This window comes from Bos grunniens, chromosome 13 (genome assembly GCF_055505025.1).
Source record: "Bos grunniens cultivar Pamir isolate PY7600 chromosome 13, Bosgru_T2T1.0, whole genome shotgun sequence".
NCBI lineage: Eukaryota > Metazoa > Chordata > Mammalia > Artiodactyla > Bovidae > Bos > Bos grunniens.
Window position 1 is genome coordinate 48,272,595 of NC_141177.1, and position 12,339 is coordinate 48,284,933.

Below are 12,339 nucleotides of genomic sequence, written 5' to 3' on the forward strand. Positions count from 1 at the left end.
GAAATGTATTGTCTCACCATTTTGAAGGACAGAAATCCAAAGTCAAGGTGTTAGCAAGGTTGTGTTCCCTCTGAAGCCTGTAGGAGAATTTTGTGGCTTGCCAGCCATCTTTTGGCTACATCTCTCCAGTCTCCACCTTGTCATCACTTGTCATTCTTCTGTGTGTCTGGCTTCATCTGGCTGCCTTCTTATAAGGACACCAGTTATACCCCCTGCCCCTGCTTCACTATGAACTTATCTTAACTGATTACATCTATAATAACCCTATCTCTAAATAAGGTCACATTCTGAGTTCCTGGGGGTTAGGATAACTTTAGACGGGCACGATTCAATCCACAATAGAAGCTAAACTCTGTAAGTCAATAAATTAAGGCTGCCATCTATAACAAATATTCATAATACCTCAAAGTTTGGCTCTTTTTACCCATGTTTGAGAGAATCTATGGGAACAACATTTTTTAATTGACATATAATTGAGTTATAATGTTGTGTTAATTTCTGCTGGTTTTCAATTTCAGCAAAAATGATTCAGTTTATATATATATATATATATATATATATTCTTTTTTCATACTCTTTTCCACTATAATAACCACAGGAATTGAATATGGTTCCCTGTACCATACAATGGGACCTTGTTGTTTATCCATTCTATATATAATAGTTTGCATCTGTCAGTCCCAACCTCCCATTCCTTCCCTCCCCCATCTACCTATTACTTAGCAATGTGTGGGTAAATTATTGATAGACATAGAGAAGCCTGAATGAACTGACCTCAGCTAACCAGAATCACCAACTTATTGACCAAAATGTATATGCACTGGACTTTCCAAAAGAGCAGTCATTAACAAGAAAATACTCAATGACATGAATGTAACTTTGTATTAAATATTGAGTAGATACAAAATAACATTTATAAACATGTGTATGGTAAGAAGAATTCTGATCCAATGAACAATTATAGCCCCACCACACAGTTTAAAAAATAAAACACTATCCTTCAAGAATTCTACATTTAATTTTTAAATGGCTAAATTAATGTGTGGACATACTTAGTCTAAAAACTTTTTATAATTAGAATTCTATTGAACAAAAATATAATGGAATAAATAAATAAAACAGATAATAAGGAGTATTGACAAGAATGTAGAGAAACTGGAACACTCATAAACTAGTCGTGAGAATGAATATGATTCAGCAGCTATGGAAAATAGCCTACAGTTCCTCAAAAAGTTAAACACATGACCCACCAATTCCACTCCTAGGTATGTATCCAAGAGAAGTGAAAACACATGCTCACACAAAAACTTATACATGAAAATTCATAGCAGCATTATTTATAGTAACAAAAAGGTGGAGACAACCCAAAGGCCCATGAAGTGATGACTGGATACCCACTTGTGGCATAGTCACACAATGGAATATTATTCTGCCACAGAAAGAAATAAGGTGAGATAGATGCTACAACGTGGGTCAACCTTGAAATGATCATATCCTGTGAAAGAAGCTAGTGACCAAAAAAAAAAAAAATCTCATATGATTCCATGTATATGAAATGTCCAGAAAGGCAGTTCCATAGACACACAGAGTAGATAAGTGGTTATTTAGTGCTGGGGGGAGTGTGGTGGTTAGGGGTGGTAGCTGACAGGGGCACAAGGTTTCTTTTGGAGGTAATGAAAGTGTTTCTAAAAATAACGGTGATTGGTGTCCATTTTCGTGAATATACTAAAAATCACTGAATGATGCACCTAAAGGGGTGTAGCAATGGCACCCCACTCCAGTACTCTTGCCTGGAAAATCCCATGGGTGGAGGAGCCTGGTAGGCTGCAGTCCATGGGATCGCTGAGGGTCAGACACGACTGAACGACTTCACTTTCACTTTTCACTTTCCTGCATTGGAGAAGGAAATGGCAACCCACTCCAGTGTTCTTGCCTGGAGAATCCCAGGGACGGGGGAGCCCGGTGGGCTGCCGTCTATGGGGTCGCACAGAGTCGGACAGGACTGAAGTGACTTAGCAGCAACAGCAAAGGGGTGTATTTTGTAGTATATGAATTAAATCGCAATGGAAATTTTACCAAAAAATGACAGGGAGGGAGCGAGAGAGGGAGGGAGGAAGGGAAACCCTACTGTGAAACCTAGGTTTACTTCTATTTCTTTCCCAGTCTGGCTGTAGAACTTTAGGAATGTTACTTAACTTCTCTAAGCCTTAACTTCCCCATAAATAAATGGGCATAGTAAGAGTTCTTACGTCACAGGGCTGTTGTAAGAATTAAAAAAGTCAACACACGTCAAGGGCTTGAAGTGAAGTCGCTCAGTCGTGTCCGACTCTGCGACCCCATGGACTGTAGCCTACCAGGCTCCTCGCTCCATGGGATTCTCCAGGCAAGAGTACTAGAGTGGGTTGCCATTCCCTTCTCCAGGGGATATTCCCGACCCAGGGATCGAACCCGGGTGTCCCTCATTCCAGGCAAATAGTTTAACCTCTGGGCCACCAGGGAAAGAAAAAGTGTCGAATTTATTATATTCTTAGATTCCCAAGTCAGCGCCTCTTCCTCATGCCCCCGTCTCTGGTTCTATTTTCAATGTAAAAGAGTAAGTCGCCTGCTAGTTCTCTTCAGCGTCTTTTTTCAGAGAACCGCGGGAGAGTGGAAATATTAAAACATGTCAGAAAGCTCAGGCATCTTTATTCAAGCCGGATCTTATTATCAAAGGGAAACGTCCTTTGCTTAGTTTGACCCTCTAGGCTTCCTATCCTTTTCGCCTCGGCGCGCATGCGCGGAAGCCCGGCGCCCCTTCGTTCGTGCTTCTGCCGCTTTGACAATGGCGGCTTGCAGCGTGGGGCTGTTGACCCGTTTGTCCCTGCGCGTTCAGAGAAGCCAAGTCCAGCACCCTCTTCGCAGGCTTCTCAGTTGCCCAGGAACGGTGGCCGCAGACCTCAGGAGGGAAGAGCAGTCCTCGGGGAGCGCGGAGACAGGTGTGGTGCCGGGGCTGTAGCCGCGATCTGCCTCTGGCCAGGGCAGGAGGAAGAGTCTGGAGTCGCGGGCGGGCGCTTGACCTGTGGAAGCGGCCGAGGAGCCTTTGGCCATCGGAGAGGTGTCCCAACCTCGTCTGACCGCGCTCGGGGAATATAGAGCCGCCGTCGTGGCTCGTGGTCGTAGCGGGGTTTGTGACATTTCTGCCTTCTGGGACTCCGTGTCCAGCAGTGAAGTCGTTCAAGGCTCGTTTGCAGGCCAGGAACACAATTTGCCAGTGTTTGACAGTTTGGCGAAACATTGTTGCCAGTAATGGTAGTGATTCCACAGTTCTTTTTTCGGTAGCTTCCTAGCTCACAAACGTAACTGATTTTGATGCTCACAAGTTGCTCATGGAGGCCGAGCGATGCCTTGATGAATGAGTAACTGGGATCCCTGGTCCTCCAGTGGAGGCTCTGCTTCTGAAGTTACTGCCTTTTGCTTTATTCTTCTGGCCAGTTTGAACAAAATCAGCCTGGTTAACAGACCTGCAGGGGCTGGAACAGCAGGAGTTTTAAGTTTATGTGTTGGTGTGTTCAGAAGTCCAGCCACCCCTCTTGAAACCTAAGAGATGCGTATACGCTGTTTATAATTCTTAAAGCAGTCTAGCAGGAAATGTATAATTGTTTCCATTTTAGAGATGTAGACAGAGGCCCAAGGTGCTGAGTGGTTTGCAGCTTAGTTAATTTATACCTCGAGTCCCGCTGTTAAACAAAATATGTTGATTTTACCATTTCTTGGAGCTGGAATTTTAAGATATGAAATTATTTCTGGGAACAACTCTAAAACATGCTACACCAGGAAAGTGTTTTTCCCTAAAATAAATGATAGGGTTGCGGTCCTCATCAGACTGTTTGAGAGACTCATTGACAGTGAGTGGGAAATATTGCTTAATATGACAGTTCATTGAAATGCTGTTTGGGTCGTGTGTAGTAGAAACTGCTTCTGTTAGAATCTCTTTAAGTGACTGAAAATTTAAGTAAGACTTCTGCCAAAGAAGCTATTATAATTTAACATGACTATGGAGAAGGCAATGGCAGCCCACTCCAGTACTCTTGCCTGGAAAATCCCATGGACAGAGGAGCCTGGTAGGCTGCAGTCCATGGGGTCGATAAGAGTCGGACACGACTGAGCGACTTCACTTTCACTTTTCACTTTCATGCATTGGAGAAGGAAATGGCAACCCACTCCAGTGTTCTTGCCTGGAGAATCCCAGAGACGGGGAGCCTGGTGGGCTGCCGTCTATGGGGTCGCACAGAGTTGGACAGGACTGAAGTGACTTAGCAGCAGTAGCATAGGGGCTTAATTTTAGAGTATTTTCATATGCTCTTTGAGATACAGAACTATGTGAACTCAGTTTGGAAGGAATTATTAGTCCATTTTATAGATACAGAAACAAGTTTGTCCAGGTGGTGAGTAAGTGGTTCAAACTCATTCAGCTATTCAGTGGCAAAGGTAAGAATAAACCCTTCTGATTCCAAGGCTTCATTTAGTAGAACTTTTGTGTTTTCCTTAAGAAATGTGTTTCATTTTGTATCATTAGGGTAATATAACTGGCTAAATATTTAGAAATTCTTGTGAGGCATAACAAGTAACAAAATTCTCATTTGAATTGCTTTTCTGTTTTTAAAGAGAAGAAGGTGATTATTCTATGTAATTTTATAATTAGAAGAAAATTGAGAAATACCCAGTTGAGTTATTCACTCAGTGCGAGAACTCATTGCCAAAGCTTTGCTAGTTACATTTTCTAATAACAAGGAACACACTATTTCATAAAAAAGTCAGTTCATTTTTGATGAGGCTCTGATGGCTGGAAAATATTTATAATGAGCTAAAGCTACTAATTTCCCATTTCCCTGTTGGTCTTAGTTTTGACATAGCTTTCATGTGAGAAATGGAAAGAACCCTGATTTAAGAACAAGAATTTGTATTGTTCAGGACTCTGGGTGCAGATGACAGAAACTAACTCAAATTAAAGGGAGGATCCACCAACCATGTAACCAAACTCCAGAAGGAGACATGACTGCTTTAAGGTCACCTGGATAGATGTGATGAGAGTGAGTTATTTCCTCTGCTGTTCTTGTGGCGGCCTCCTTATCTCAGGTTCTTCTTCTACAGGTTGTTAATGGTGAGGTGGGGAGGAATGGCCACTAGTAGCTTGCAACTTTGTCCTGTGGGAGAATAATCTTTTGCCTGAATTTCAAAGATCCTAAGAAAGAGTTTTTGATCATCACCCCATCCCACCCCGCCACCCTCACCTACTGGACCAAGAGGCGCTGTTTCAAATCATTTGAGAGTCCTGGCCCGCCTAGTGGGGCGTGGGCACATGTATGGGAAGATAGCTATTGACAGCCGCCCCCTACAATCTCACAGACAGGGTTGTGTGTTACCAGAACAGGGGACATGTGTCAGGCAACCAAGAAGCAGCTAAGCTCTTCAGGAGGCTACCCAGCTTGTTAGATGTTTGATTTGTTTTTTCATCATTAATGATACTTACCTTGTCTATCTCAAAAGGTTATTATGAGATTCAGAAGAGAGTGTTTTTGTGAAAACTGAAAAGTGCTGCCCCAGTGGAAGGGCAGCTGTCGCGTTCTCGTTGGTTTGTTCCAGGTTGTAAATCCCTACTTTCTTTGCAGTGCTTCCCTACCAGAGTTTTAGACCTTTGATTACTTCTTTCCAGATGCTCTCTGGTTAATCAGCATCCTTCAGATCCCTAATGTCTGGAGCAGAGCGTGTACTCTACATGTGGCCTGACCAGTGAATAGTGAAAAAGTGACGGTACCCCTTGAACTTGGATTTTATATCTATATCTATCTTCTCCCCATTCTCACCCCAGAAGTTAATACAGTCCCTTGGCTTATATTGAACTTTCATCAAATCACACTTTTGTTCTTCTTTTATACATCTACTGCTAGCTGATCCCTCCCCTCCTCCCACCCCACCCCCATTATGTGCTTCTGTGTTTATGTTGTTTTTGATTCTAAATGAAGGACAGTATTCTCTGTGTTTTTGCTTATCAGATTGTTATCACGACCACTGCAAATTTGAATCTGTCTTAGAATATTAGCACTTACTACTTTTTCCTTCCAACTTTGTGTTCTTTGTACATTTGACAAGCCTTTTTACAAGGTAATGAACTTACATTACCTGAACTTTCTGACCCCTCTTTCATGCCTTTGTTCTGTCTGCATCATTCATACCTTCTGTTGTTGAGGGCCAGAGCTGTTAGTCCTGTAGACCCTGCCTTCCCCCCTTACCTCCTGTCTTTTCAAGCATGTTTCTTCATCATTCATCAAACTTCTCGATCTCCTTCTCAAATTCAGTTTCTGTTCCTCCTCAGTAGTCCAACTGCAGGCAAATACTTGCATAAAAGTGCAAAGACATTGTATACTGATGACATTGCAGTGTTGCTCGTGATAGTGATAAACCATCTAAATATTTATCGTAGAGGATTAATTAAATTACCATAAATATCCAAGAATACTTATGCAATTATTTTTAAAATAAGGTAAATATATATCTACTGATGTGAAAAGATATGACAGTGTATTAAATATTTTAAAACGTATTACAGAACAGAATGTACAGTACATTTTCAGGAATTTCAGTTATGTGAAAAATGTTTATCTCTGGAGAGGTACAGATGTATATGTTTATATATGCCTTGAAACTGTCTGGAAAAGTATCACACTTAATACTTGGGTGTTAGAACTGGAGGAGGATTTATACATTTACTCTATGAAATTTTGCAGTTTGATTTTACTTTTACAATTAGCAGTTGAACATCAGTGTAGAGTCAGTAAATATCAGCAACAAGAAGATTGAGGTGGTAATTACAACTGGAGAAGTGGATGAGAAAAACTTGGACCATTAAAAAAAGAAGAAAATAGGGACCAGGTGGAAAGGCTGTCAGTAGACTGAGGTCATCCCTGTCCTAAGGACGGAAGACAGGTCCTCTTCTGTGTTGTTAAAGTAAATGCAACACTGTGACTGACATTCTTCCAGAGATGTTGAAGTGAGGTATTGCAGAGTGGAGGCGATTCTGCCAAGAAGAGTCACAGACCTGAGCCCAATTTGCAGGATGAATGGGAGTTTGTGAGACAGAAAATGAGAAGGTGGGCATTGCAGCCAGAGAGAGAGGCTGTGAAAGTTCACTGTGTGATGGTGTCGTGTGGAGAGCACTGTAGGTGCGCAGTGTGGAGGAGGAGGAGGTGGCGGAAGAGACGTGGGTGAGAAGGGGCCAAGGTGCTGGGAGCCTCAAACTCAGGCCATGGGGCTGAGACCGGACTGGGAGCACAGCAAGAAGAAGACTTTGCTAAAAAGATTATTTTATAAAAGGGACTTTGGCACCTTTGTTTCATTGCACTCAGGCTTGAAAGTATTTCTTTTAGACTTTGAAATGTTACAGCTTATATAGACTTCTTATGTGTGTATTTATAAAAGTGGTTTTACTTTGAAAATTTTGTGGAACACTCCCTTTTTAGCGCTATTCATTGAATATAGTCAATCAAAACAGTGGAAAGGTGAGTGGTAAACACAAGGAAATGGTGGAGCACTTCACCTTGATAAAGGAGGAGAAGAAATAAGATGAGGTTAGGATAAAGTTGACTGTAGCCAAGTGTACAGTCTTTATATCCTTATCAAGAGACGCTTTAAATTTTACGTGTTTGTTGGTAATGTCTTTGTCTCATTCATAGGCTCTGAAGACAGGACTCCAAAAAAGAGATTCTCTGAGGTGCAAAACGAGAGACGAGAGCAGGCCCAGCGGACTGTGTTGATCCACTGCCCAGACAAAATCAATGAGAAAAAGTTTCTCAAGTTCTTATCCCAGCATGGACCTATTAACAGCCACTTCTTCTATGAAAGTTTTGTAAGTATTTGAGAAATGGTCTGACTGAACAGTCATGTATATTTTTTTTAGTTATTTTTTGCTCTCTTGCCTCTGCCACATGGTAAAGTGATATTTTCTGTTAATATCCTACAGCTTTCTTTATCTAAATTTCTTTAATGAGGTTTTTTTTAATATGAGAAGTCCTTATAGGAGTATTACAGAATTATAAGCAGAATTATAACCGAATCATAATTTGACTACTTTAAATCATTCCATTATCTTAGGCATTGGAGCCAGTGGGAGGTCCTTTTTTACCTTTTAATTTTCTGTGTCAGCATTATTTTCAGCTTCACTTAACTCATACCATTTTATAGTGTTCCTTTTGTTAATCTGCTTATAATGGTTTAAAACCATTGCTTGTGTGCATACCATTGTAGATTTTAACAATGAACGTTTTTCATGTTGTGATAATTGCTTGGAAATATGAACTAAAACACTTTTAGTTTAAAAATATTAATAGTATTTAGGAATATGTTCTATTCTTATGTTTTTGATCTAGGGTCTTTACGCTGCTGTAGAATTTTGTCAGAAGGAAAGTGTAACTTCGTTGCAGAATATAACCCGGACTCCAAGCCTGGGCCCAGAGGCTGCAATTCCATTCAAGTCACGTTATTTAAATTTAAAATTGAGAAATTCATTAAACCAGACTTCTGAACTATCAAGCATTCAATGTAGTAACCAGTCTTCTCCTTCAAGCAAGAAGCTTTATCAGTTACTTTGTTGTGCAGAAAGTGTAAGTTTTTAGGTATACTTCCCCAACTTGATATATGTGTATTTGACTTGTTTTGTACATTTTAAGTTTTTATTATCAAATATTATTAAATATTCAAATTACAGAGATAATGACCGAGTGAAAAGTAAAATCAATCCTTCCCCACTCCTTACCTGATGCACCATTTGTGATCATAAGAAGTAATCACATTCTTCCAAAGTTTTGGGCCTTTGGATTATTCTAGTTTTCTCTCTCTTGTCAACATGACATATAATTGTATATGACATTCTTTTTGTAAACTAAAAGATCTTATTTCTGGTTTTATCTCTTTTTTTCCTGCTCTGATAATGTTTGCAGTTGCTGGCCAGTCGCTCAGTTGTGTCTGACTCTTTGTGACCCCGGGGACTGCAGCAGGCCAGGTTTCCCTGTCCTTTACCATCTCCCGGAGTTTGCTCAAGCTCATGTCCATTGAGTTGGTGATGCCACCATCTCATCCTCTGTCACCCCCTTCTCCTCTTGCCTTCAGTCTTTCCCAGCATCAGAGTCTTTTCCAATGAGTTGCCTCTTCGCATCAGGTGGCTAAAGTATTGGTGCTTCAGCTTCAGCCTCAGTCCTTCTGATGAACATTCAGGACTGATTTCCTTTAGGATTGACTGGTTTGATCTCCTTACTGTCCAAGGGACTTTCAAGAGTCTTCTCCAGCACCACAGTTTGAAAGCATCAATTCTGTGGCCGTTAGCCTTCTTTATGGTCCAACTCTCATATCTGTACATGACTACTGGAAAAACCGTAGCTGTAACTATACGGACCTTTGTTGGCCAAATAATGTCTCTGCTTTTTAATATGCTGTCTAGGTTGGTCAGAGCCTTTTTTCCAAGAAGAAAGTGTCTTTTAATTTCATGGCTGCAGTCACCATCTGCAGTCATTTTGGAGCCCAAGAAAATAAAGTCTGTCACTGTTTCCATTGTTTACCCTTTTATTTGCCATGAAGCTATGGGACCGGATACCATGATGTTTATATTAGTTTTGGTTTTTCTTACAGACTTGTCAAAGATTTAGCTAGTTCTTTTCAAGAACCTCTTTATGGTTTTATTTATCAAAATATATTTTTGGGGGTATTGATTTTTCTAGTTTTTAAAACTTCTAACCTTTTATATTTCCTCTACTTTGTGGGCCTTTAAGGCTGTGGTTTTTATTTTAAATATGAATATTTAAGCTTCAGCATGCACCTTCATCGGAGAAGGCAATGGCACCCCACTCCAGTACTCTTGCCTGGAAAATCCATGGACGGAGGAGCCTGGTGGGCTGTAGTCCATGGGGTCACTAAGAGTCGGACACGACTGAGCGACTTCACTTTCACTTTTCTCTTTCATGCACTGGAGAAGGAAATGGCAACCCACTCCAGCGTTCTTGCCTGGAGAATCCCAGGGACCGGGGAGCCTGGTGGGCTGCCGTCTATGGGGTCGCAGAGTCGAACACGACTGAAGCGACTTAGCAGCAGCAGCAGCATGCACCTTCATGGTATGATCATTTTAGCACCAGTTTCCTAGGAAACATCCAGGACTGTTGTTCTAAGAAACTAGGGGATCGTGGGCCTTCATTCCTGAAACTTTGCTGCTTTCTAGTGTTTCTTGCCTTGAACATTGGCTCTCCTCTCCCCTGCAACTCCCTTTAAATGTCCAGCTTTGTGGTGGTTTCTACCTCCTCTACTAGAGCACTTTACTGTTTTCATTTTCCTTAAACAATACTTTATACTCAGTGCCTAAGAAAAGTCGTAGTTTTAATTCTAGCCAATTTTTATTTTGCTGGTATCCTTCCTCATTCCTCAGTACTTTTTAAAGGGCATTTGTAATAAGGCTCAATGTAAAAAGATTGTGTATTTTTAAAGTCAGTCTCCTAAGCCATCAAATATCTGAAATAATATGACCATTATGCAACATGACCTGAACATTTTCTGTGTTTTGTTGTTTTGTTTTGGCCAGCTAGGTAGATGACCAGCTGAACACTCTCTTGAGGGAATTCCAGCTCACAGAGGAGAACACCAGGCTTCGATATCTCACCTGCTCTCTCATTGAAGATGTAGCGGCTGCATACTTTCCAGACTGTGCAGTCAGACCCTTTGGCTCCTCGGTGAATAGTTTTGGGAAACTAGGATGTGATTTGGACATGTTTTTGGATCTAGATGAAATTGGAAAATTTACTGCTCAAAAGGTAACTGCATTTCTTTAAATCACAAAGTTAAAATTATTAGAAGAAATAAAGGAAATCTTTGGACTTAATAAAATTATAACTTGATTTCTAAGCTTAAGAGGCAGTGTGGTTACAGAGTAAAGTCTATTTGATACTGCTTCTTTGGAATTGTAACATCTTTGCATTAGTCTAATATGTGGTCATTTTTTGTGAACATCTTAAACATGTAATAAAATGTTTGTTCCTTTCGGGGGTTGAGAAATTTTTTGGATAGACCAAGGTTACTTACTGTGTTTTTCAGATTATGTGTATATTAACTAATCGTTTTATCTGCATAACCTAGTTACTGAAATACTTTTTACATCTCATGTTATTTGCTTTTATTCATTTCTCAGAATTCTTCTGATTTTTATTGTATTCAAAGACTATGTTAGCTACATTTAAGTGTATGATTATTTATTTTTTATTTTATTTTTAAACTTTACAATATTGTATTGGTTTTGCCAAATAACGAAATGAATCCGCCACAGGTATACATGTGTTCCCCATCCTGAACCCTCCTCCCTCCTCCCTCCCCATACCATCCCTCTGGGTCGTCCCAGTGCACCAGCCTCAAGCATCCAGTATTGTGCATTGAACCTGGACTGGCGACTCGTTACCTTTTTATCGGGTTGTTCATTTATCATTGTTATGTCCATCATCTCTGTAAATGCCTTTTCTTTGAATTCTTTTTTGTTTATTAAGATGGCCCCTTGTTATCTGTCTCAGAAACCTTCTGTATCACTATTTTCAGCTTTCACATTTTTGTTCAGTTGCTAAGTCATATCTGACTCTTTGAGACCCAGTGGACTGCATTATGCCAGGCTTCCCTGTCCTTCACTGTCTCCTGGAGCTTGCTCACACTCATGTCCATTGAGTCAGTGATGCCATCCAACCATCTCATTCTCTGTTGCCCCTTCTCCTGCTCTCAATCTTTCGCAGCATCAGGGTCTTTTCCAATGAGAAGCTATGGTTTTTCCAGTAGTCATGTATGGATGTGAGAGTTGGACTATAAAGAAAGCTGAGCATCAAAGAACTGATGCTTTTGAACTGTGGTGTTGGAGAAGACTCTTGAGAGTCCCTTGGACTGCAAGGAGATCCAACCAGTCCATCCTAAAGGAAATCAGTCCTGAATATTCATTGGAAGGACTGATGCTGAAGCTGAAGCTCTAGTACTTCAGCCACCTTATGTGAAGAACTGACTCATCTGAAAAGACCCTGATGCTGGGAAAGATTGAATGAGGGAGGAGAAGGGAACTGCAGAGGATGAGATGGTTGGATGGCATCACTGACTCAATGAACATGAGTTTGAGTAAACTCTGGGAGTTGGTGACGGACAGGAAGGCCTGGCGTGCTGCAGTCCACGGGGTCGAAAAGATTCAGACACAACTGAGCAACTAAACTGAAGCTCTTCGCATCAGATGGCCACAGTATTGGAGCTTCAACTTCAGCGTTAGTCCTTCTAATGAATTTTCAGAGTTGATTTCCTTTAGGA

At 40.9% G+C, this 12,339-nt stretch overlaps 1 protein-coding gene across 6 annotated transcripts in view; it reads left to right on the top strand.

The window, feature by feature from the left end:
* The first annotated feature begins 2,801 nt into the window (after nucleotides 1–2,801).
* Nucleotides 2,802–12,339, top strand: part of MTPAP (mitochondrial poly(A) polymerase) — a 30,409-nt gene continuing 20,871 nt past the window's right edge. For 2 of the 6 annotated variants that reach the window (XR_015139520.1, XM_086333915.1), the window contains exons 1-4: nucleotides 2,802–2,975; nucleotides 7,710–7,882; nucleotides 8,403–8,636; nucleotides 10,602–10,826. Coding sequence is in view for 5 of the 6 variants with exons in the window: in XM_086333915.1 (XP_086190041.1) it covers nucleotides 2,822–2,975; nucleotides 7,710–7,882; nucleotides 8,403–8,636; nucleotides 10,602–10,826 (786 nt within the window). In the remaining variant the exon portion in view is untranslated. Of the gene's footprint in view, nucleotides 2,976–5,697; nucleotides 5,791–7,017; nucleotides 7,128–7,709; nucleotides 7,883–8,402; nucleotides 8,637–10,597; nucleotides 10,827–12,339 lie in introns of those variants that run through there. The other 4 variants (XM_086333919.1, XM_086333917.1, XM_086333918.1 and 1 more) reach the window with 4 other exon arrangements.